General features: G+C 34.9%; 1 protein-coding gene across 1 annotated transcript in view; it reads left to right on the forward strand.

The window, feature by feature from the left end:
* Positions 1-9,394: 9,394 nt before the first annotated feature.
* LOC144440652 (gamma-aminobutyric acid type B receptor subunit 2-like) overlaps positions 9,395-25,163 on the forward strand; it is a 24,037-nt gene continuing 8,268 nt past the window's right edge. The window contains exons 1-10 of the mRNA XM_078130038.1: positions 9,395-9,670; positions 17,330-17,467; positions 17,765-17,935; positions 19,926-20,030; positions 20,349-20,414; positions 21,406-21,594; positions 22,181-22,324; positions 22,707-22,826; positions 23,193-23,256; positions 24,700-24,786. Coding sequence (XP_077986164.1) covers positions 9,395-9,670; positions 17,330-17,467; positions 17,765-17,935; positions 19,926-20,030; positions 20,349-20,414; positions 21,406-21,594; positions 22,181-22,324; positions 22,707-22,826; positions 23,193-23,256; positions 24,700-24,786 — 1,360 coding nt within the window. The remainder of the gene's footprint in view (positions 9,671-17,329; positions 17,468-17,764; positions 17,936-19,925; positions 20,031-20,348; positions 20,415-21,405; positions 21,595-22,180; positions 22,325-22,706; positions 22,827-23,192; positions 23,257-24,699; positions 24,787-25,163) is intronic.

The raw sequence follows: 25,163 nt of genomic DNA on the forward strand, positions 1-25,163 counted from the left end.
CGTGTATTGAAGTGTCTTTACAGTCGCTGATGGCGTCCATTCGATTGTAAACAATGGCTTACTATGTATATCGTTACTTTGAGACTCGTAAGAGTTAGAACCGTTAGATCAGAGTTCGCCAGATAAGCAATGTGATAAACAACGCTTTGCGGTGATTGATGATTTCATTAAATACAGTAACCAATTTTGAAGAGCGGTCGAATAGTTACGTTGTTAGGCGCTAAATTCACACTTGGCTAATCATAGCAAATATCTTATACAAGCATTTACCCGTCTTCGCTCATTCGCTTTTGTTCCCAGTGTAGTGTTATAACAACTATTTGTGTTCATAGCCATTTTAAGGAAATATTTAGTAAACATAATTAATGGGGGCAATCAATGTCGATTGGACAGGATTCTGCGTAGGAAAGGTTAACCTAGTCACCATACTGATGGCTGTCTTTAGAAAAATTAGCCATCAACGCGAATATGGCAGGCAGGTGGGCGTTTATTGTACTTCATGTTAAAAATTTAGAACAAAGTCCTTCTATTTACACAACTTTAACAACTACATGGTACGATACCTTAGTAACTTAGAAGTTCTATTGATTTTTGGATATCGATCGTTGTGTGTGTGCCCAATTTCGTGTACAGTGTTTGTTCAATGTCCGAATTCCCGTTATAAGTTGTTCCATGGCCCGTCGTTCTTATTATTTATCTCCCAAAGTTGGTGTACGTGAAATAAAATATAGCAAAAAAAAAACTTTGTCGCCATGTCAACATTTAAAGTTTAAGCCTTCACTTCACTGTAATTAACTTGAACATAAGTTTTTAGGCTGATTACTAACAACAATGTCATTGATTAAGTTTGGTGTTATTTTTCCGCGTAAAATATGTGTAAGAAAAAACATTTCGTTTGAGCCAAGGAAGGCAGTGTATATGTGGAAACGAAATTTCACTTTTAAGAGTCATATGAAAAGGAAAAACAATATTTTTCGTTAGATTATTGCCAAACCTGAAATTAAAAAATATAGTCATTAGAGTTTTCTTTGTACATATGTATAATACTTGACTAATATTTCTATACGCTCTTGCTATTTATGTAGTGCTAAATCGTGTTATGTTCCTGATAAGCCAAAATGAACGCAGAAACATTCAAAAGTTGAAGAAATGTCAAAGTTGGGCTTCACTCAGACTCAGATATCCTCTGCTGGTATAAAGTGCGTCAGTTGAGTGCCTCTGACTTGAAAGTCGTAACTTACCAAATCATCTCTGCGAAAATACATTGTTCTGATCTTCTTTTGGTAATCCTTTCGGAAAAGTATACCACCTTCTACCATTTCAAATAAATCAATATTGTCCATGTTGAGAAGAAAATATTGAGAAATCGAAAAGTTGTGACACGGATAAACATACGTCTACCTCCGTCTATCAAAAATTAGTTACATGAGCAGCGTGTATACGTCGTTACTCATTCAACTAATAAGAATACGTGAAATCTAGCAGAGCATGCGCCATAGCATGCATCTCGGTCGAGTCCATAGGAATGTGCCCTCTACAATGCTCCAGACTTGTCAATGTGTTTTCGTCCATATAATAAACTTTGATAAACAATGGTTGCTATAGAAACGTAACTACTAACACTGATTGTAAGTGCGAACATTCGACTTACTAATCGATAAATGAATCATGAGTCATTGGTTTGTTTATTTAGTGTACGCCATTACAAGTTACTTCGACACCCCTAACATTCCACATTAGATGGATTGTAACACACCCACGTTAAGATCTAAACATTGACATTGATCTCCAATGTTTCTATCACCCTCCCTAAAGCGTTCCTTGATCTGAATAGCATACTAATGTCTTGAAGACACAAGCTTGAAAGGAATGGGTTTACCATTAAAATACGTTCATTCAAAAAGGCGAATGCGACGATCCTTTTACAGCATGTTATTTTTAAGTCGAGCGATTTGAAATTACTTAGTAAAGTACAAACATTTTCATTGTCTACCTTAGACATGGGATATTCTTGTAGCAAGTTTACAAATACGAAGGTTAGTTTATTCAATTTATTGCCTAACCTGCTTTGTTGCCTACTTTTGAATTTTTTCCAAGGATTTATAAACGGTATCCCTCACAAAGCACCACCAGAAACTGCATGATATTGAACATACGGTTACTAACTATATGGAATTTGCAAATCATGTGCAAACGTTCCCCAAGAAAAATCTCTTATAGGCACTAAAACGTGTAGTGATGCTACACATACATCCCAGCTTATAACGTTACTGCCCCGGGCCTGACTATAGGAATTAACTGCTTATCAGTGACATTTGTAGTTATAAATATAAAGGATAACGCACCAAATCCCCACATTATAGATCCAGATAAAATGTTACAAATGCATCTAGAAACGACTGCAAGGAACGTGATGAATAAGGGTGCAAAATTATAGATTTTGTCATACGTTCCCTAAGAAGAAGTAACATCACATAATTACACATCGGGCTTATGATGTATCTAGTAGATATTTCCCGGGCACTTACTCGAAAGTTTTGACAGTGAAGTGTCTGATATATATTCTACCATGTAATTATTTATGGAATAGTGAAAATGTATTTAACTTATTTGTTTTGTCTTTTCTTAAGCAAAACCAATTGAACCTGATCTCATGAGCCCCTTCTGGTTAGCAGCAGGGAAAACTAAATGTTCGGGTTGATGTATTAAATAGTAGGGTGACTGTGTTGCTCTCTCTGTCTTTATACTTAAGGACAATTTGGAGAAGTATATATATATATATATATATATATATATATATATATATATATATATATATATATATATATGTGTGTGTGTGTGTGTGTGTGTGTGTGTGTGTGTGTGTGTGTGTGTGTGTGTGTGTGTGTAAGTCATGAAAGTTAAAGATGCCACCACGTGCTGAATACACCGTTACTGCACCTGCACCTTTCCCACTACCATTACACCAAATGAACTGTGTGCAACTAGGTTACTCCGATTTGTTCGTCTCTTACTGGAGAGTAATATACTCATATTCCATTAGTACGGTATTTACGGTGTATATTTGCATAAATATAGCGTAACAGTAATGTTTGAAAATTAGGCTGACATACATGTGGTGATCCTCCAGCTACCAATGAATGTACACCGCAGTATTCAAAAACTTTACTAAGCATATATGTAGCATGAGTTGCGTATATTATTCAACACTGACGAATGAGTATATGGGGAGGGGATGACATGACGTCAGTATAGTTCTACCTCTAGACACATCGCCAGGGCGGCTCGCGAGTGTTGCTGACATACATTTTACAAAGTGTAACTGGACTGTGACGCGAAAATTTGCGTGATTATATTTTTGAATAGGTAAAAGATAAACACTAATATAATGTTTTTGGTGTATGCGTATGCAAATGTTTGAATCTGATAGAACTAAATAAGTAATGATAACTATTTAACGTAACTATTACCATCTTCATTTCGACTTCTAAAGAAACTCGATAGCTTTCTAAGTTTTCACTAGCGTAAGGTGATATATTTCATTTTAATATTTAAATATTTAACACAGATTTTGAAGGCATAATGAGAGATCATTAATCTTTTACGCCAAGCATTACTAAAACACTTGTAGTTTTATCAGAATATCTTGTTCCAAGTGTGCTAACATTTCGCCGTTTTTAACTTTCCCCTCAATAACAAATTTATTTTGTGTTACCCGTCTTTGACTTGACCTCTGGTGAAATTTTGCAGGCCAATTAATCCAGGGAACATTAAAAAATTGAAATCTAACAAAAGTGTAGTCTGATGTTTATGAAAAATAAGTTGTTATCGACCAACGTTTTTTGCCTTTGGGTTTCTGAATCAACCGTCTTTAACATTAATAGAAACGCCACCATTATCAGTTGATGTTAGTATTACTAGTAGGAAAAATATATATACTGCTATTATATATTATTCTCCAATATATTTCGTCGTTCAGCCTTAAGGAAAATACGAGTGACCTAAGGGGCCCTTGTCACTACTCGTCTATCGACTCGTAGTGTCAACCCTTAGGTCACAAGTATTTTCTGACTGACTGAAGAAACATTTTGAGTAATAATATAATTATACCATCGTCAGTAATATGAAATCGGGGGAAAGGAATGCCAATTTTGAGCGTGTTGAATCATATTTCGAAAGTAGCAGAACCAATTGTTTGTTTTTGTCGTGTTTTGCTTTTGCTTTTTTTTTATGTTATATGTATTTATTACTGTATATGTTTTCCTTTGGCAACAACTAGTTTAAACAAACTATTTTAGTGGTGCAGCCAGAAGTTTAAAGATATTTTGTAATTTATTTTTTTATTGCCGATGTGTTTACTTAACTAATTCATTCTTGGTATTCCACACTTGGTATGTACATTTTCTTTTCTTTTCACCTCTGGCAAATAAATACATGTGAATACGTAGACACGCCTTGTCGTGACATTGACGCGCGTTGTCACGACGTAGAAAAAACCCAGAGTTCAAATTCCATATTTTTTGTTGAACCTGGCTCATGCATGTTATAACATGTTATACAACACTATTCAATTTACACCCACAACAGAGTATTTCTAGATGTACCTGTTTTCTAAGTTTGCACGTCGTAAAACACACTGAAGTTAAACTGGCAACAGCTCACTTAATCTGTAGATTTGTTACCCCGTTACTAATGATTGATGGTACTGCGTGTATACTGGGTTAGTGTCTGTATGTAAATAGTTGTGAATCATGTATATATCTGATAAATTGTTTTTCAACAAATTTGTGAATTTGATCATAATTGTTTTAATTACTATGGCCACCATACATGCCTCCATGTCTACAACATGAACAAGAAAATGCAAATTTCCCCTTAAATACTCAATAATGTTGACATACAAACACACATGCATACATAGTCACACATACATACATACATACATACATACATACATACATACATACATACATGTAATGTGCAAATACGTATAAGGATGACCCTATTTTCTATGTTACTATTACTTAGTCATGGCAAATATTTGTCGGTTGGTGGGTTGATTTAAAAATAAAATTTAAAAAAAAATCAAAAAAAAAATCATCTCCTTCATCTTTCTCTGCCTCTCTTTTTCCTCCTTTCTTTTTTCTATTGGATTCTTGGTAACAGTCGTCGCCGTGACTGTAGATGACAACAATAGTCCATATACCTGCTTATTCTTGTCATAGAGGGCGTTGTTCCGCAAATATTATTAAAAACAGTCGAATATAGAACTATTTTACGAAATTTGGAAAAGAGATAAAGTTAAAATCTTGAGTTACGGACTTGGTAACTATTATATTTTTCAGTGGCGTAGAACCAAATTTTCTTTTTTTCCTTTTTCATACAAAGGAAACGTTATCAAAACATTTTATTCATGAAGCCTAAATCTGTTAGATGAAAAAAGTGGTTTTAGCAGATTAATATACACATCCTAGGGGTATTGGCAGAAGAATGACATTCCTTTAAGAAACGATATCATTCAATACGATGGTACGTTCAATGGCTGTGCAAACTCACTTATCTGCTGCACAAAGTGTGTCTAACTGCCTCAAATATTTCATTTTCAAAAAAAGTCTATCTTTATTGTAGGAATATTCGTTTTTTCAAGATATTTGCCTCAAGAACTGCAAAATTAATTTCTGTGGAATTATACTGGGACATGCCGCGTCAAAGAAATGTTAGCTGATAAGCAATGGAAGGAAAAGAATGTATGTGATCTCAAACATATTCTATTCTCAGCCTCTGGGCTCTTTTGAAATATATCATTTACGTGACTAAGCAACCACTTACCTAAAGAGATTCGTGTAACCCAACAGCATTATTTATTTATTTATTTATTCAGGTAAACCAACGGGCATAAAGCCCATTTACAGGCACCTTTAAACACTTGTCACCCAAGAAGTCCAGTGAGGGCCATCCCTCATGGGTTCAGTGTTAATGCAGGAGGAAACCGGAGTACCCGGGGAAAACCTGCGTTGTTCGGTAGAGTCAAACTGAACGACACTCTTCTTACTTACAGCGTGGTAAATTTAATCGAACCCTGAATGGGGTTCGAACCCCGACCGCAGTGGTAAGAGGCAAGCGGTTTAACCACTTGGCCACCGACAACCCATTATTCCATGGATTATACACATCACACCAAAAGTATCCTTTCGAGTCGAACAATAAGGAAGGTTTCTCAACGATAGTTGAATTTTATTTACTGATAAAAACACCTATATTGTAAACGAGTCCCGATACTGTACAGGTGCTGTCAATTAGTACATTATTTTAAAATTCTTTTGAGAAAGCTAAAGAAATGTTGACAGATAAGTTGACACAGTTTTGGGGTTTATTGCCGATAAAAGGTAAAGTGAAAGTTGTTCGTATATCACGCCCTCCCACTGCAATATCTCACAAATCCTTCTACTGGATACACATGGCCATTGCCAAACCTAAAAAAGAAATTCCAAATCCTAATCTATATGCGGCCACTTTAAGCTTCTCTTGCTTCAACTATTTTTTCATCATTTTTTGTTCTTCTTAATCGATACATTCAATATGCTGTTATTTTTAATGTATTAAACAAGCAATGTAAAACCGGCTCCCTGTAGCGTAGTGGTTAGCGCACAGGATTAGCAGTCGGGAGGTCACGGGTTCAAATCCCACTGGAAACAGGGGATTTTTCTGTGACCGACCCAAACCCAGGGTGAGTGTTCTACAGACTCGATGGGTAGGCTGTATCACTCAGCCGTGTCTCACTCACAAGACGAGTGCGAATTTGGGGGGACTCCTGGAGTAATGACTCGAAAAGTCGGGGACGATTACTCACACGGAGCCCGCAGGTGCTATGTTTGCCGGGCCTGGGTGACTCTGGGATAGCCTGTGGACTGACTGGGAAAGCCTTGACAGTTCCACAGCAACGTGATATAGAGCGTGCAGTATAGCCCTGTCACGTAGTCCCAAACCCGAATGGATCTCTGTAGCATTTTGTGTTTGTTTGTTTGTATTTGTCTGCATAACAGAAAATCGCTGGGAGGAATTCCCAGCACAAAAATTAAAAAACAAAAAAACAAAAAAAACAAAAAACAAACAAGCAATGTATAATAATTAAACAGCCTCTCAGAAGGTTTAGATTTTGTTGACAAACATACATGCATTGACCGAAAGTACAGATATATATATATATATATATATATATATATATATATATATATATATATATATATATATATATATATATATATATATATATATATATATATATATATATATATCATGATGTTGGAAATAAGTATATGTCCACAGAAATTTGCATATAACAGGGACAATGATTCTAATATTCATGGGCATATTGTCTTCCTCGTAATCTGACAGGTTAAAATCCTGCTTTGTCATTTTGGCCATGTTTTCTTCTTTTGAGCTGTTAAAAGGTTTGAAATGCATTATTGTAAATTTGAAAGAAAGGGATAAAGGAAATAAGAAGTTATAATTATAAGATAACTAAACAGTAATAACACTGTTTGGTACATTATCCAAAACCTATCTTTTATACTAAAAACTACTTGCAAGAAAGGGTGATAGGTAATAGAAAACCAGGACGTTTTGTTTCCAAGGCAACCGCATCAATATTATCCCCACTTAACTTCAGAGATTTCTACAAAGGCAATGATTAAATTGGTCTCTGTATTGATGATCTAGATTTTTCTATCAGAACAAATAAGTAATTTGGTGACTAATTTCGAAAATGACCTTTGATTCTGTTCATGCATGTACGAAATGGTATACACAAGGTTTTTAATTCAGCAATACCTGCGGACATTGCACAGCAATAACCCTAAAGTAAAAACAAATGAGACAATATAAATATCAAGTATAAGGCATATCACGTATGAGAAATCAATCATCACGTAAATTGTCTTGGTACATCAATCTCCCTGATATTTGTTGTTTAGCATACAGAAAATGAAAAGGTCTTTTGACAACCTATCGCTATGACAGCATCACACTCGAGCCCCGTACGTGTTATTTATGAGAACTTACTGTATTCCCCGTTCCACCAGTAAATAGCCCCGTGAGACTAAATTCAAAGAGGATGGAGTACTGTTCCACTAAAGTTATAGCATCTAGTCAGTCCCCATGTTGACTAGCAAAATCTTTGAAAATCTCCCTTTTTACACTAAATCCCAACCCGTAATTAGGCCAAGGAAGAACAAAATACGTCTTATATATTTCGAGGCTGTACTCCCTGTTTGTGAACAACGGGAAAATAGACCCTGTTTAACTTATCTACATGTCTGGTGGTTATCGTGTATAAACCGACCTCCAATGTTATTCCTCGATCACCTCCACGAAATCATTACTAGAGGAAAGATAAGAAAACAACCCAAGGCTAAATACTCGGCATGGGAAAATGTCAGACTGCCACAATACAAAGGCAAACATTATGGAACAGTAAATATAAATTATGCATGATGCATTGGAGTGATAGGTAAGGAGATAAACTATGGTCACCGTACATCACTGTGCATTATTGTTAACAATGCAATACATTAATGAGTTCAATTCATCTCCTCTAGTAATGCTGCAGGAGTTCCGATGTATGCAAATCTGTGTGTGTGTGTGTGTGTGTGTGTGTGTGTGTGCGCGCGCGCGCGCGCGAGTGTGTTTGTAAATCGCTTGTTTCCAGTCACGTGAGCAAAATGGTAATCGAAACAGTTGCTATTGTTTCGGTTTATTCCATTTCTCCGTATAATTGTTTTTTATACAGAAGCTTTCACGTGTTAGTCTGTATGATTTATTCTTCCACCTCTTGTCAAGTTCTACAGTTTTGAAGTCGGCAAGGGAGTGGTTAGCTCACTTACGGTGGTTTACTTCTGGCGACATTTCGAGACCAGTTCGGATACACACACACACACACACACACACACACACACACACACACACACACACACACATGTATATATATATATATATATATATATATATATATATATATAAACAAAACCCAAATTAAATAAAATGTCATTTGTCATCAATTTTTGGGGTAATTACATGGCAGATCTGATGGACAGTACTCAAGATTGATTGGTGTTGGAATATTCAATTTATTGCATCTGATTGGTTTGCTCCGAAAAGTGTAAATTACCAAAAGGCTAAGTAATCAAAAAACAGCCAAGAGCACACTTCAGACAAGAACCGAACCGATTGTTGGAAATAAGGCAGAATATTCAACCACCTAGAGGGAGTTAGGGATATCAACGGTCCTGTTGCCATGCCAACAGCTATAAATAAGAGATCTTCATCGATTCACCATTTGTAAAAGTTTCTCTGCAGCGGAGGGTGCCAGATCTCGCAGACGTGATATGTTGACGAGATGTTGGCGATACGTGTCATACTTGTTTACTTTGTAATTACTATCCCCGTTTGCCTAGCCACTGGGAATGACACGGGTTTAGCAAACACGGATGATGTGTCAGGTCAGGGTGGTAAAATCCCATTGACTCTCATCGGTTTGATGTCTTTTGAGGTTGAAGATGGATGGTCTGGGGGAGGAGTTGTTCCTGCGGTTGAAATGGCTGTCGAAGATGTCAACAGGAACTTGGACATACTATCGGGCTACGAGCTACGAATATCCTGGGATGACGACCAGGTAATAACGTTTGCCCTGCAACTACTCACATTTTGTTAACGTCTCTCAAAACCAGTCAGATATAATTATAATACTGCAAGGTGGAACAAGGTTCAACCTAATTGTCATGCTTGTTGGCACTCTATTAGCAACTTATGTATGTATGTATGTATGTATGTATGTATGTATGTATGTATGTATGTATGTATGTGTGTGTTTGTGCATGTAGAGCATGGGAAAATATATTTCCTATTATTGCAAATACATTGGCTATTATTTTCATCTTCTAAATCATTATTTTTTACACCGTTATCAATACATAGTTTTAGTGGTAAAATATGAATTTACGTTCTTCATGTGAATTAGACTCTATGTATATTTACCAAAATGACTACCAAATTCAAATACTTGTGTCTGCTCATACGTTTAGCTCATTTAACATACCGAGTTATACCTGTTAATGTTTTTTGTCAAGAGATAAGTGTTCTCGGTATGCAAGCATTTACGTATATGTGGCATTCACTTGTGTTAGACAATGTTAAATTCACCAATACTAGTAATATATCAATATCTATGTAATATTTTCATTCGGGGCTAGCTGTTACAGCTGTTATGTCATATAATTAAGAGAGAGGGGAGGAAGAGAGAGGGAGAGAGAGAGAGAGAGAGAGAGAGAGAGAGAGAGAGAGAGAGAGAGAGAGAGAGAGAGGGGGGGAGAGAGAGAGAGGGGGGAGTGAGAGAGGGCGGGGGAGAGAGATATATTATGAACTTCCCAAACAGTTGCCTCACTGAGTCCAAAGTCTAAGTATCATTGACAGATACGTGTACAGAAGAGCTGCCTACTACGTCAGTGAGTTAAACTAAAAACGTCAATGAAACAAAAGGATGGCAACTACTCTAAACAGCAAAGCTAGAAGTTTGTTTTATTACGGAAGCAGTACTGTTGTATGACTTGCCTTAACTGTCCAATTCCTAATGTATATTATCAGTAAATGGTAGAGAAAAAATGATATGTACAATTGCAATATATTGATTGACTCTGTTTGAAACGGTCAAAACAAAAACGAAAAATGCCACTCTTTGAAGCATAAAAGCTTAACATTTCTGTTAATCACTTGAATGAGAAAATTGATTTTGAAATATTGCAAATGTATCTGCAGTAACCATGCACACTAGCTGTGAAGGCGTTATTACGAAATACATCAGACAAAACTAATAAGCCCAATAACCCAAGGGAGTTCTTGTAATAATCGTGACTGTAACCGGACCGATGGCGCCAATCAGGCCGGAAATAATTTATACTTAGATACATTGCAAATATGATATCGATAGTTATTAAAACAGGGGAAGTGAATATTAAATGAATATTAAACTTCTGTGTGGGCGATCGAGGTGTGTTTTTGTTTTTGTTTATTTGTGTCTGTTCTGTTTGGCTGGTGATGTAATAAACTAACGACAGCGATACGAAGTCGGGTTGTTCATGTCTTTCAAATTTGACAACGACGTTCCTTTGTCGCTAACGTTTCAAAAACCCTAATTTCTTCATCAGTTGCTCTAATTACTAATTCTCACAGAAATCAGAATTTCGATGTATAATTCTGTTTGATTGTTTGTGTTTATGGTTATGGTTTCAATGTTTTTTTTCCTGATTTTAGCTTTCTCTAGTGTATCTTTTCAAGTGTTTGTTTCTTTTGTATGCAATGATTGGATTTTCAGGGACAATTTGCTTTTAGTGTTTGTATTGATTTTCTGTAGTTTGTCCCAGTTTTTCACTCAGTGCTTGTTTTAAATCCGTTGTTTGAATGTAGGGACTGTATGTCGTTATGAAGACAACTGTTTTATTTGCATCCGGTGTCGGTGGACTATATTTCAAGTGTGTACCTCTTGCTGTGTAGTCTACTTCATCGGTAATTGTTGATACATCTTGCTTTTTTTTATAGCCTCGTGCTATTAAAATCTGTGTAAATAGTTCGACTTTCTGTGTGTAGAAATTTGAATGTGTCAAACATAATACAGGAACGCATAAAGGAATAACATTCCGGGTTTAAATAGATTCACAAACGATACATTCATTACCTACGATAGAACAAAACACGAACTACTTGATTTTATCAGAAAAAATAAACCAAATGCATCAAAGTTCAAATTTTCCTTCCAATGCTGACAACATGAAATAGCATATTTTGACCTAGAAGTATACAAAGCTCTAGGATACCACATCGAAAACGTACTTGACATTCGAACACACACTAAAGCCCCCTCACCCCCTCCGAATTATTTTTCATTATTTTTATTTTTCAAGAAAATGGTAATTATAGTGAACATTCACAGCAAAAGGCGATAATGATTCATTTATTGTAGTACGTACTTACCATCACATAGTCATATTTAATATATTAAGCTTCTTCCAGCGTAGATTGTCGCACGGATAAATGAATCTGGATTGTCTAAAAAATGTATATAATACTAACAACAACATCTCAGTCGATTTTAAATGAAACCATTGCAATGGAGCCATAAGCTACATAATTTCGATTTCCATGGAACATGTGCTAGATCGTACTGTTCCTGATGCTTACAGTTACACACATTTTACTAAGTGACAAGATCAATAGTTCAGGGTAAAAAACTAAATTCTTTTACTTTGGGAGTGGGGGACTTCTCATCCTACAAAATCGATTTTACGTTTTATAGTGTAAGACCATGTTTTGTACCCCTAAATATAAATATGTCTTTTTAAAATGTCAATTTGAGAAATAGAAGAATTCACTGCAGTAAGTCCATGGTACTAAAATAAAGTAAAATGTCCACAAAATAAGTATTGTTTACTCATCACTGGCTCTATATTCATTTTATCAAGTATGCGAATCCATTCCTTTATGTTTTACTCAGTATGTGCTTCATTGCCTGTTGTTATAGATACGGCGGCATCAAAGTTGCTCGAAATTTGAATTTTTTCTCGCATTGGGCAGAGAGTATTGAGACAAATGATTTTCAATTTGGTTCAAAAGTAAACACTCCACTGATCTGTGTATCTTTGTGCTAAAAGAGATAATTGACTTTTATAAGAGACAATTCGCCAGCGTTTCCCTGTTTTATTGATGCAACGAAAGCATTTGATAGGGTGAACTAATGGTCCATGTTTAGAAAACTGATCAATAGAAAAAATCCTTAATTTATAGTTAGAGTGTTGCTATTTTGGTATCGCAACCAATTATTTTGTTCGCTGGGCTTCAGCGGAATTGGCCCCCTTTAGTGTTATTAATGGGGTTCGTCAAGGAAGATTCGTTTCGCCCAACTTGTCTGCTGTATATGTGAACGGACTGTGTAAAAACCTCCAGTCAGCAGGAGTAGGATGTGATATGGCTGGCAAAATGACCAACCACTTGATTTTTGCGGATGACCTAGTACTGATTTGTCCTTCAGTCAAATGTTTAAGGGAATAGAGTAAGATTTGTGAACAGCACTGTGAGCAGCATGGCATGCTTTTCCACACTGTCTACAAAAACTAAATGTATGTATGTTTACCCTAGCATTTGGAAACCGATTCAGATCCCGAATGTTTATTTATACGGGAAGTAGTTAAAGTTTGCAACCTCTAAAAAGTACCTCAAATACATTTATGTCTTTCACAGGTGATGACGAAGTAGGTATGTGGAGGCAGCTTAAGTCTGTTTATGCTAAGGCAATTTTTATTGTTCGTAAATTTAGTCATTGCTCTGAGGGGTGAAATGTACACTTTTAGAAGTAGAAGTTTGTTATACAATGTGCATTATTTAAATGTTTGGTGTAACTATAGTACTAGAATGATGCTTACTTTAAAGTAGCATATATAATAACACAATGCGCTTAGTCTTTGACCTAAGAGGTGCAATCAGCATTAGAAATATCTATGTGTAACCAGAAATATTTTGAATGTTACATCGCTCCACCAAAAGCTGCTGTATACATTTAACAGACGTATTCTAGAGAGTAACAATACTTTAATCGAATCTACACTGACTTGGATGCATACTTTCTTTCAAACTTTCTTTTTTTGTATTGTATTTGTATGTTTTTATATTTTTATGGGACATCTTGATGGCTTGAAATAAAGAAAATAATACATATTGTATATAAATAATAATAATAATAATAATAATATTTTTAGCACTACATACTACTACATACTGATTTGAAATTAATTGTGCGGGCTGAAGCAATTTTTAATTGTGGCCAATTTAGTTGGAAGAACGGGGAGGGTGAGGCATATTAAAGTATACATTATCCTACATTGAACGATTGATCTCACCCCAGAGAGGCATTTCTACAAAAATTCCGTCAATGGTTCATGGCCAAAGATTACTGGTAAAAAGGTAGCTATCAAAAACGCATTGAAGAAATAAACGTTTACTGTTCTCAGCTTGCAACTGTGTTCTTCAAGACAACATTCTTTTCTGTTTGACTCTCCGTCATAGAGGATGTGAATAATTAAAGAAATCATTATACCAATTACAGATAGTATAGTATTGCATAACGCTGTAGGGGATACATTATTATTTCCTCAAGAACACTTTAATTTTTTAATGCATTCTAAATGAATTTTTACTAAAAATTTGTCACTGTAGATAGAATGGATGAGTTATGAATGCATATCAAAATCTACTTAAGGAATTATCTTTCTTGTCAAGCTATTAGCATATTTCTTTAATCATATTTCTGTTTATATATAATGAACGAAGTTGAATAATGGGATTTAGAAAGATTAGCTTTTCATGATATCCAAAATGTGTATGTATATACAGTTCACTGTCATGTTTTTTTTTTATATTTTACTTTTCAAATTAAATATGATTGTTTTTCTTCAGTATTTTGTTTATCAACACATTTGCAGATATCACTCTTTGAAAAGTCAGTAAAAAAAATTACAATATTATTAATGCTATATTTGACCTTGAACTTGAGTTTTAATGTAAAAAGATTAACAGGGCTACTCTTAAACTATAGGAAGATTAAACCAGATTGTCACTGCATTCTCAAGGTGACAGGTATTGATTCCCTACTTTGATTCAACCCTGTGAATATTAACCTTTGCCATACATTCGATAAGAGAACCCTATTATGGGAAGATGGACTTAAACACGCTTGAAAAACCTCTTTGTTGAGTTGCCTTCAAACTGCTAAGTGTTTAAAACCTCATACATACATACATACATACATACATACATACATACATACATACATACATACATACATACATACATACACGCACGCACGCACGCACACACACACACACATACATACATACATACATACATACATACATACATACATACACACACACATACAATGTACATACATACATACATACATACACGCACGCAAAAAGGCACACATACATACATACTTACATACATACATACATACATACATACATACATACATGCATACATGCATACACACACATACATACATACATACATACATACATACATACATACATACACACACACACACACACACATACATACATACATACATACATACATACATACATACATACATACATACATACATACATACATACATACATACATAGTGGACAGTTTGTTCAATATTGATTGTAACCTCCTGACTTGACCGTACAAAGTCTCTGATCCTAAGTCCCAATTTGCTGACAAAGAATGAAATCTCATCGCTTCAACCGTCTTACTGTAAGCTTACAAGCAATAAAATAGCTTGATTGAATGGGTCTACAGAAAAAGCGTACTTAATGACCAGAGTGTACCTGTGGTGTTTGTTTCCTTTGATGGTCATATATTTGAACTATACGTTTGCATTATTTGAACTTTAAAAGTACATTAGCTATTTGTTTACCTTTCCCATCAAATGTGACTCATCATCATCTGTGACATTTTGCGCGTTCTTGTTCTCGTGTCCCTTTTATGGGACGATTGATACCGACCTGCCATAAATAAATAACAATTGGTTAAGACCACACGCTGACATAAAAATGGTTGTTTAAAAAAGTTTCTTAACAGATGTACTCAGATGGACCAAGTTTCATCAGTAATCTAGCGAATACTAAGGGACAATTCTTTAATGACAGCACTTCCAGTCCTGAAGCACATTTTGACGTACGTACACACAAAAACAATTTCCGTTCACATGTTAAATGCTGTAAAAACTCTTATGTGTACCTGTTATGGAAACTTGAGTCATCGCAAAGAACAATTTGCAGCTATTCTCATAGTATTATATATCTCTTCTGGTTGCCTATTAGGTTTGACGTCATCGAAACCAGGCGGGATTCGAAACAAAATGCAGAAAATAAGGAGATTCTTATTCGTTTCTAGATCTATGGTATAAGAAAGCAAGCAACAAAGTTATCCTCTAGGGGGAAATAATTATCTTATTCGTATAATAGTATGTATGATAGTTTACAAAACTGTGCTATTTGGATGAAATCACCTTGGAAGTATACTATTTCGGAAGACCTACAGCAAATAAAAATCACGATTTATAGAAGTCAGGCTTGGTTTTAATGATTTTGAAACATGAGATCTAATATCAAATTCAATGCATTGTTCAAGCTTGTAAGGTGGCTAGATTTCAATGGCAATTCTGTAAAATCAAATGTAAAAATTATGAACACATACTATTGAGAGATTTATCAGGCTCAGGTGGCGTTGAAGTCAACAGATTTGGTAAATGACGATATACCTACGGATGGACGACATCACCATTAAAGTAGTAACGCAACATTTAATGTGTGGTTTTTTTAGCGATCATTTTGATCTAAATACCCATGAAATGTGACCTTGAGAGTTTTAATCGTCTTGGCATTGTGTTGTATGTGTGTTCGAGAAGCTATTAGTATTTAGCGACAGGTTTTACTTTTTATTTTTATGCCACCATTTCATGACCTTCTAACCTTCTCCGTGTAAATGAATCTTGTATTGTATAATGATCTCTCTGGGATATGAAACCCGAGAAATGTCGAAATGTTCTACAAGTTATTACTAAAGACGAGCTAAAGATGCCAGATTTCTGTGATATTAATATTAATTTTGGAATTATTTTCCAATTTACTCTCTCATCACCTGAAGATATGCGTAGTGTTATTAGCGACATGCTAATTGCCTTCGAAGTGAAATATACTATAGATAGAATAATACTCTGACAACAACAAAACGTATCTGTATACAGCGATGAAGGGTGAAACTGTGGTACTGAAGATAAATGTACTTATTTTAAACAGATCCAAAATTTTGCCACACAGCACTGAAGTAAAAAAAGTGGTGTGAGCTTTTGCCTTATAAGCGTACTAGATTTGTACGTTTGTTCGTCAAATCATAGACAAATGGTCAAATAGAACATGTGTACGTGCTTGGCAAGGTATTGTAAAGAGTGGCTTACTTTTAAAATTGCGACATATATTGCAGTCAGATGTGCCCTGACGTGAATTACGATCCTGACAGATTTGTCATGATTATTGATCTCAGAATACAGGTCATGTGACCAAATACTACAATCATGATTTATTTCGATATTTTACAAAATCTAGTATTTGATTTACTATGTTGTCAACGAAAGATGAGAGAGACTTAAGCTGATAGTCAGAGCTACTTATTGTAAATCTGTGGATTGTTGTGAACTCGTAGACTAATTATCGTTCTATCTCTTTTAATCTATATCCAGTGTGTTCCTGGTAAATCTGTTGAAATGCTGTTCAAACAACTGACAACACCACCTGTCAAATTGATGATTCTTGGCGTAGGATGTTCTTCTGCCGCCCATGCATTCGCTAGTACCGCTCCTTATTTCAACTTAATGCAGGTGCGAAATAAACCTTTCTTCCCTACCGTTAACATTATCACATTTTCAACTGAAAACAAAAACAAAAAACCTTTTCGGGAAGCACTGTATGTATGTATGTATGTATGTATGTATGTATGTATGTATGTATGTATGTGTGTATGTGTGTATGTGTGTGTGTGTGTGCATGTATAGCAAAAACGTTTGTTTACTCAGAAGCATTACACAAGGAGTTGCGTAGTTATATGACCAGTTAGATTACTTACATAATGTAATCGTACAATTGTTTTAAAGAAGAGATATTTGAAATGTTCATAGGTTGGTGCGACTGAGAGTTCGCCGAAACTATCCGATACCAAAGAGTTCCCATCATTCATCCGTATTACAGCACCGGACACCCTCTTTAATGATGTCCGAGTGTCTCTTCTTCTCCATTACGGTTGGACAAGAATTGCCACGTTATACCAAAACAAGGATTTCTTTTCAACTGTAAGTAAAACAAAATAAGTGTTTGTTCCTATCAATGCAGTATCTATGTAGCTGATAGAAATATTTATTGTCGTGATATCGTTGAAGTGTGTTGGAGTTGGACTCTAAGGCACCCAAAAGACCAAATTAACGGTTGTTTACTAGAAGTTTACATTCTTTACTTAAAAGGGGAACGCCACTCCAGGCAATTAAACCTTTTTAATAAAATATGGGTTCTTTACAATCATTTCATGATGTTACATCACATACACATACAATTACGATTTCAGAGAAACAGCAAGTTCATCTTGTGCCCATGTTTGGTATCTTTGCTATTGGATATTGCATCATTGGGGTCAGCGGAAATAATATATTCAAGTTGAATCGATAGAAGCAACATGGAATAGAAATGAAAGAAAAAAACATTTGGGATTGATTTTAGACTAATATATCTATCAACTTGGACAAATGGTTTATTAGATTACATTAGCAGAAGCAATACATGATTAAATAGACTATTAAAACTGGACAATACACATAATAATATAGAAATTCGATTAACTATTTAAACGAATATATAAAAACAAGATGAGATTGCCTTTTGGACGGGGGTAAACAGTTTCATATTGCAATACCGGTATACTTTACATAATGTATGCCACCCCGCAACTAAGATTGAGAATCATGAAAGGTGGGATACTATTTTCGTATGATTACCTCTTTTGTATATTTGTACTTTGTTCTTTATGTATTGTAGGATAAACGTGTGATTTGATTTTAGTTAGTTTTCACTATGTCCAAGACAAAATTAGTCAACACTAATAACAAATCCGAGCTCGGAAATAAAAAACACTTGATATATATCTAGATATCAAAATTCACCTCAGGCAAAAAATATCCGTATAAACAAAGTCTTCCTGCCTGAATCGAAACAACACGGAATCGAAATGAAACATAAAATGATTATGAAAATAAGCATTTGGAATTGATTTTAGGATCATGATATTGGAAAAATGGACAGAGTTGACATTAGAAATGAACAATAAATTATGAAAAGGACTATTAAAATCTGACAATCAAAATCATATAGAAAATCGATTTTTCGTTCTTAAAGTATTGTAGGCCTTTACATTTCACCACAGGCATTGCCATGTAAATATTAAAAATGTAATTTAATTTTAGTTATATATCTCAGCTATATTTAAGATCAATAGTCTTGCTTTATGCAATTCGTTCAACCAATACGCGTTAGGGGAGTAGGGTTGTTGCGCCTCGCAGAAATCTTATCACCTTTCATGCCACTAGAACGTGGACTTAGGTCATTTAGTAACGTACAACAAAGAGCCGGCATCAAAATTACAAATTTGTGTATAACACAATAGGGAACTTGCAAACCCGCCATGTTGAATGTTGCATCATGGGAAATGTGATAAGAAATACTAATCAATTAGCATTGTAAACAATATTGTTACATTGTTTATAACCAGGAATGATCAATTTATTAGTAGCTCCAGATTAGGTATTACGATAACCACAGATAATCCCACAATCCTTTGCGTCTGAGCATGTGCTCAGTTTGGATTGCAGACCACTAAAAAGATATGTTTAGAAGATCTTTTAAGTGGTCTGAGATAAAGGTAAATAGCTAAGGCAACAATGCACCAGGCCTTTCTTGACACTGATATTAATTACATATTGGGATCAGTACACGAGAAATATCAAGGAAACTAAGGTCTATTTAATGTCAATGGATACTGCGCATGGATCTTGACATAAAGGCTTGGCAATTGGGTGTCTTCCGGTAAAAAAAGCTTCAAAGGATGTGTCCATCTCAGTGTATACACAATAAATGTTACACTTTCATATGATGTAAGAGACACTTATAACAATTGTTAAAGGTTCGCAACATCCAATTATCGGTTAAATGCAACAATTTGCTGCATTTGTATTTGCACAATATGTCATCCTCCATATGTTTCTATACAGGCCTAATAACAATCTGTTATTGCAGTTGAATGCAGACTTAGTGACGTCACTGGAAGCAAACAATATAACGGTGATTACGGCTGACACGTTTAGCATCGGAGATCCATCGATTCAAGTTAGTAATATAAAGGTGGGTTCTGCTTCAAGAATCGTAACGAAGTAGAGAAGAGATAATAAAGGTATATAGGCGAGAGAGAGAGAGAGAGAGAGAGAGAGAGAGAGAGAGAGGGAGAGAGAGAGAGGGAGACAGACAGACAGACAGACAGACAAACAGACAGACAGACAGACAGACAGACAGACAGACAGACAGACAGACAGACAGATAGATAGACAGGCGGACCAAGGCAGACAGTAAGAACCAACTAGCAATTAAATACCAGAGACGTAAAACGAAGCAAATAATATCATCCCAGACTTTAATTTTTTATATTCGTTTGAACCAATATAGAAACAGGGTGCAAGGATCATAGCACTTAATGCGTATATTCAAGCTGGGAAACAAGTAATGTGTGAGGTAAGCATTAGCAGTTATTGAAATGGATATATATATATATATATATATATATATATATATATATATATATATATATATATATATATATATATATATATATATATATATATATATTTTTTTTTTTTTTTTTTTTTTTTTTTTTTTTTTTTTTTTTTTTTTTTTGGTCAATGCTTTGGTACTACGAATTTCTGTGAATGTTTCCTGGCAGGTTAGATTTCGTAATATGTGACACTTTGTCAAATGTTACACCACAGATAACTGTAGTCAGGAGTCGTACGGGGAACTGGTTTTAATATATGTCTTTAAAGGACACATGTATGAATAAGATCAGTAAGTCAACTTCACAATTATATACAATGGTATGTTCTTTTGTTTGTTTTTTAAAAGAAAAAAAAACGATAACAGTATTATATAATCACGATAGAAATATTAGTAATGGTGCAGTTATTCCTTTATTGTAATCTAGATTTTGAAGGTAACTCAACCATTACTACTGTAAACAATGGAGTCAAGTATGAATTCTATTCTGCACTGCGAATGTTATATGTTATTATAGGTCTTTTTAGGCAAATAAAAGAAAGTTCTTTGTTTCCGATAACATGACTTCAGAAAATAGGGTAGTTAGATCGGAATTTTGTCTTATTTTTACCTTTTTAACACCATGTCGACCCGAACATAAGATATTCGTCGGTCACAATACTTCTGAGAGAAAGTTTGATGAAAAGAAGTTAACAATGGACAATTAAAGTTAAATAGACGAAGATTTTATGCAGACTGGACTGTTATAGTCTAAAATACATGGTTTTCTGTAGGATATGATTTACAAACTAGAGTGGGTTATCGGAAAGACACTATTTTTTCTTATTGCCCGTAGTGCGCTTACATTTGTTTACACTAGGACCTGTCTACTGTTACACTGTTTTTACGAAGCATAATGAAATACTTACAACCATACGACATTAAGAATTACTATGTTATCTGTTGAGTGTAGGCTTACAAGCAAGGTTTGTATGGAGGAAAATACGTGTGGCTTCTTCTTGGTTGGTATGACATATCAAAGTGGGTAAATGAAAATGATACAGACTGTAGTTACCAGCAATTGTATCAAGTCGTCGAAGGATCTTTTATTCCTGATTTTATACGAAGGGACGAATCAGGAGAAGCTGGAATATCAGGCATGGTAAGTGTGTGATTATGGAATACCAATCACTTTGTCAGTGGCATGAACGAAACTCTGCCCATAATAATAAACTGCCAAAAAAACGTATGGATTGCAGAAGAGCCTCGCTTTCGATTATGACGTTACTTCCGTTTAAAGTAGTATGTTCCTCGAAAACGAAAATCCTAACCTTTGCAGTTATTTGTATAAGAAACTTCAAACTGAAAGCCAACATTCAACTCAAAACTCTTGCCTCGTTAAAGGCAAGAACAATGAGATATCGTCGAACAAATCTATTTACTATGTAGGGGTTAAAATAATGTTAACATTAAGCCAAAATACTTGCCTGGTACTGAAACTAACACATTGTCGGCTTCTATAAAACAACGCAGTGAATCCCAGATTCTTTTATTAGCTATAGTTCACAAGGACTGGCAAAGTTTAAACACATTTGAAGCACTTTGATTTTCAAGGAAAGTGTTCCAAAAGCACATTCCAAAATATAACCGACAGTCAATGTGGTGTATAAATATACATTATAAACACATACACCATGTTTAAGCTTCTACCGTGAATTTGTTTTAGCTTTGCATTATTTGCTTTACAGACATTTGACCAGTTCGAAAAGCGGTATCTCGAATGGCCGACATTGCCAAAGTACAAGTTAAATCCGAGTTTTCCTCAAGGATATGACGCAGTTTGGGCTGTAGCACTTACTCTCAATGAAACAGCACAGCGATTAGCAGATGAGGTAAATGTGATATACTGGAAGCAGGAGATAGCAACACTTCGAGAATGTGATAGGGAGGGGATATAAAGTCGAATCTCTTTTACGTTTGGTACAAGTTAAATACTACCCAAAGGGAAAACGTGAAATATTAGAAGATTTTTTTATGTATGTTGAATGGCTACATATATGCAATGATCAATAATTTTCTAACAAAAGCCATACATTATCTTCTAGAGCCTCGATTGGATGTTGAAAATTTTAAAGATTAGTATTCCATAGCAAGCTTTTTAAGTAAGCGATTCCTGAGTTACATTTTGTGTGTTTACATTAGTATTCCATAGCAAGTTTTTAAGTAAACGATTCCTGAATTAAATTTTTTGTGTTTACATGACATTGTTTACAGAACTTCCCAGCCCATAGTACACTGATAAACAAGTCATTGGAAAATTTTCACTACGGTGATCAGGAGATGACAGATTTGTTTTATAAAACGATGAAAGGCTTGAAGTATCATGGAGTAACGGTAATTTGTTGTTGTTGTTGTTGTTGTTGTTGTTGTTGCTGCTGGTGTTGTTATTATTATTATTATTATTGTTGTTGTTGTTGTTGTTGTTGTTGTTGCTGCTGTTGTTGTTGTTGCTGTCGTCGTCGTCGTTGTTTGTAACTATGTTCGTAATTCTTTTTTTTCTGAACTAGCTTCGGTTTAGGAAAAGGTTATATGAGTTGGCACACGTTGAAGTATGGATTCATCCACATTTTTAGATTGCTTAATTATTTGACATCTGACAGCGTGCATAAAGAAACAAACTATACAATAGATACACATGATTCTGATATGTTATCCATATGTTTAAGTCTGTAACACTATGGTATACATGTATACACACAGGGTGAAGTTTTTTTCGACGACGTTGGTAACCGACGCTTTTTACATGCTGTTCAACAAATCCAAGGTGAGTTATATGCACGTAATGGTGTAGAACAATCGTCGTTCGTTGTACATGTAGGGCATTCTCACAAACCAGAGCTGTTAGTTCTTCCGCTCCAGTGGGACGGCTCCTTAAGAACGGTGCCGTAAAACAGGCCGTGGTTTGCGACGATGCATTTTCACATTGTAATTCAGTCAACTGTTCTACAGTCTTGTTTAGATTTGTTTGGGGGAATTCGATACTGTTGTTTATGAAGTATTACAGAAACACATGTAAGTGATAATACTTCCTACATATATTAATGTACTTGTAAGTATAATCTACGGAGCCTATTACTTCCGATAGAACTATAATCGTATATATACATGCAAGTGTCAAGTATATAAATCATTTAAGATACTTATACCAAAGAGTCCAATTCTCGAATGTTGGCAATATAATAAAACATTTCAAATCTGAATACCAAATCAGCATTGTTAGTAATGTCTCTAAATAATGCATAAACGTTGGTTGTTGGTTTATTAATGGCACCATAGCAAAACAGAGATATCAAATTCAGCATATTATAATAATATGTGATCAGAAAACTGGTTTGCTAAAATCAGCAGACTACTATCTTGGCAAATTAAAATATCCATAATATGGACACATCATAAAATAGACGAAATTGTTTCATAATTTTTTGTGTCAGGAATAAAAACATAGGAAATCATGAAGTTTGAACAGATATTCCAAAAACAAATACAACAAATGCTGTGTTGAAAAATGTGTCGTGAATTTATCATTTCTGTTTTGGCGGATGAATTTTTCCCGCCATGTACAAGAATTACTGACCCGCTTCAGTGTGCACAACGACGTGTTGTTCTAGATACTGAAAAGAACAAAAGGTTTGAATTTCTTTATGTATTGGAGGTACTTCATGAAGTCTCACAATTTGGAGACCTTGGGCGTAGGACGAATCTGTTGCTCTATTCGAACCTATATCTGGCCTTATCTGTAAGATGTTCTATCTACGAAAATGAAATTATGATGTTGTACACAATACTTTGGCATCAATCTGCATATATTCTTCAATATCACTCGCGTTTAATTATTCCTTCCATATTATTATACATCTATCTCAATAACGTAATTATGACCGTGCCATCTGTATCCTGAAACAAAGAGAAAGTTATGCTTTGTTTTTAATGTAGTGTAGAGAGTTCAGCTCAAATTAACTGTCAACTATTTTCCATTCATTTGCAGATTTAATAAAAAAAAAGAATGAATGATTGAATGAACGAATAGGTAAAAGCCTGGAAATGTTGCAGTTTTGCTTGTGGGTGAACAATTGCCCCATTCAAACTGTTCTTTGAATTGTGAAGAGTATGCACTGGACATAATAGCATCCAATAGTAGCATGTTTATATTATTGCATTTTCTTGTCATTTTTTACTTTTAATAAATTATAAACATTGTTATTCAAAGATGGAGAAAAAAGCAGAGTTGCTATATGGCATCCTGATACCTATCCAAGCTTAGAATTTGACCCGAACAATCCTCCAAAATGGCAAGGTGTGTAGCTTCATTGATATTGATTCACTAATATTGATGTACAAGGACGTCTGCGTTCATGTATATATTGATCAAAGCTTCCAACTATTCAATACTCGGGTGTGAGTGTCATCATTAAAATTTATTCGACTAAGAGCATTCATTCATTTCGACATGTGCCGTTGGAATCAATGCCTTCGTATTCTCGCGTCGATACTGTATATAAATTCACATTTGGGAAAATAAATTTTCTTATTCGTTCACATTACGTGCACGTCATAACGGTATTTCAACTGGTCACGTCATTATTTTGTTCAGTTGTATTCATTATTTCTGATGTGCACCGGTTAAATCGAATTATATGTTGTCATTTAGATAAGTCAATGAGTCTTAGACTA

Source organism: Glandiceps talaboti, chromosome 10, assembly GCF_964340395.1.
Source record: "Glandiceps talaboti chromosome 10, keGlaTala1.1, whole genome shotgun sequence".
NCBI lineage: Eukaryota > Metazoa > Hemichordata > Enteropneusta > Spengelidae > Glandiceps > Glandiceps talaboti.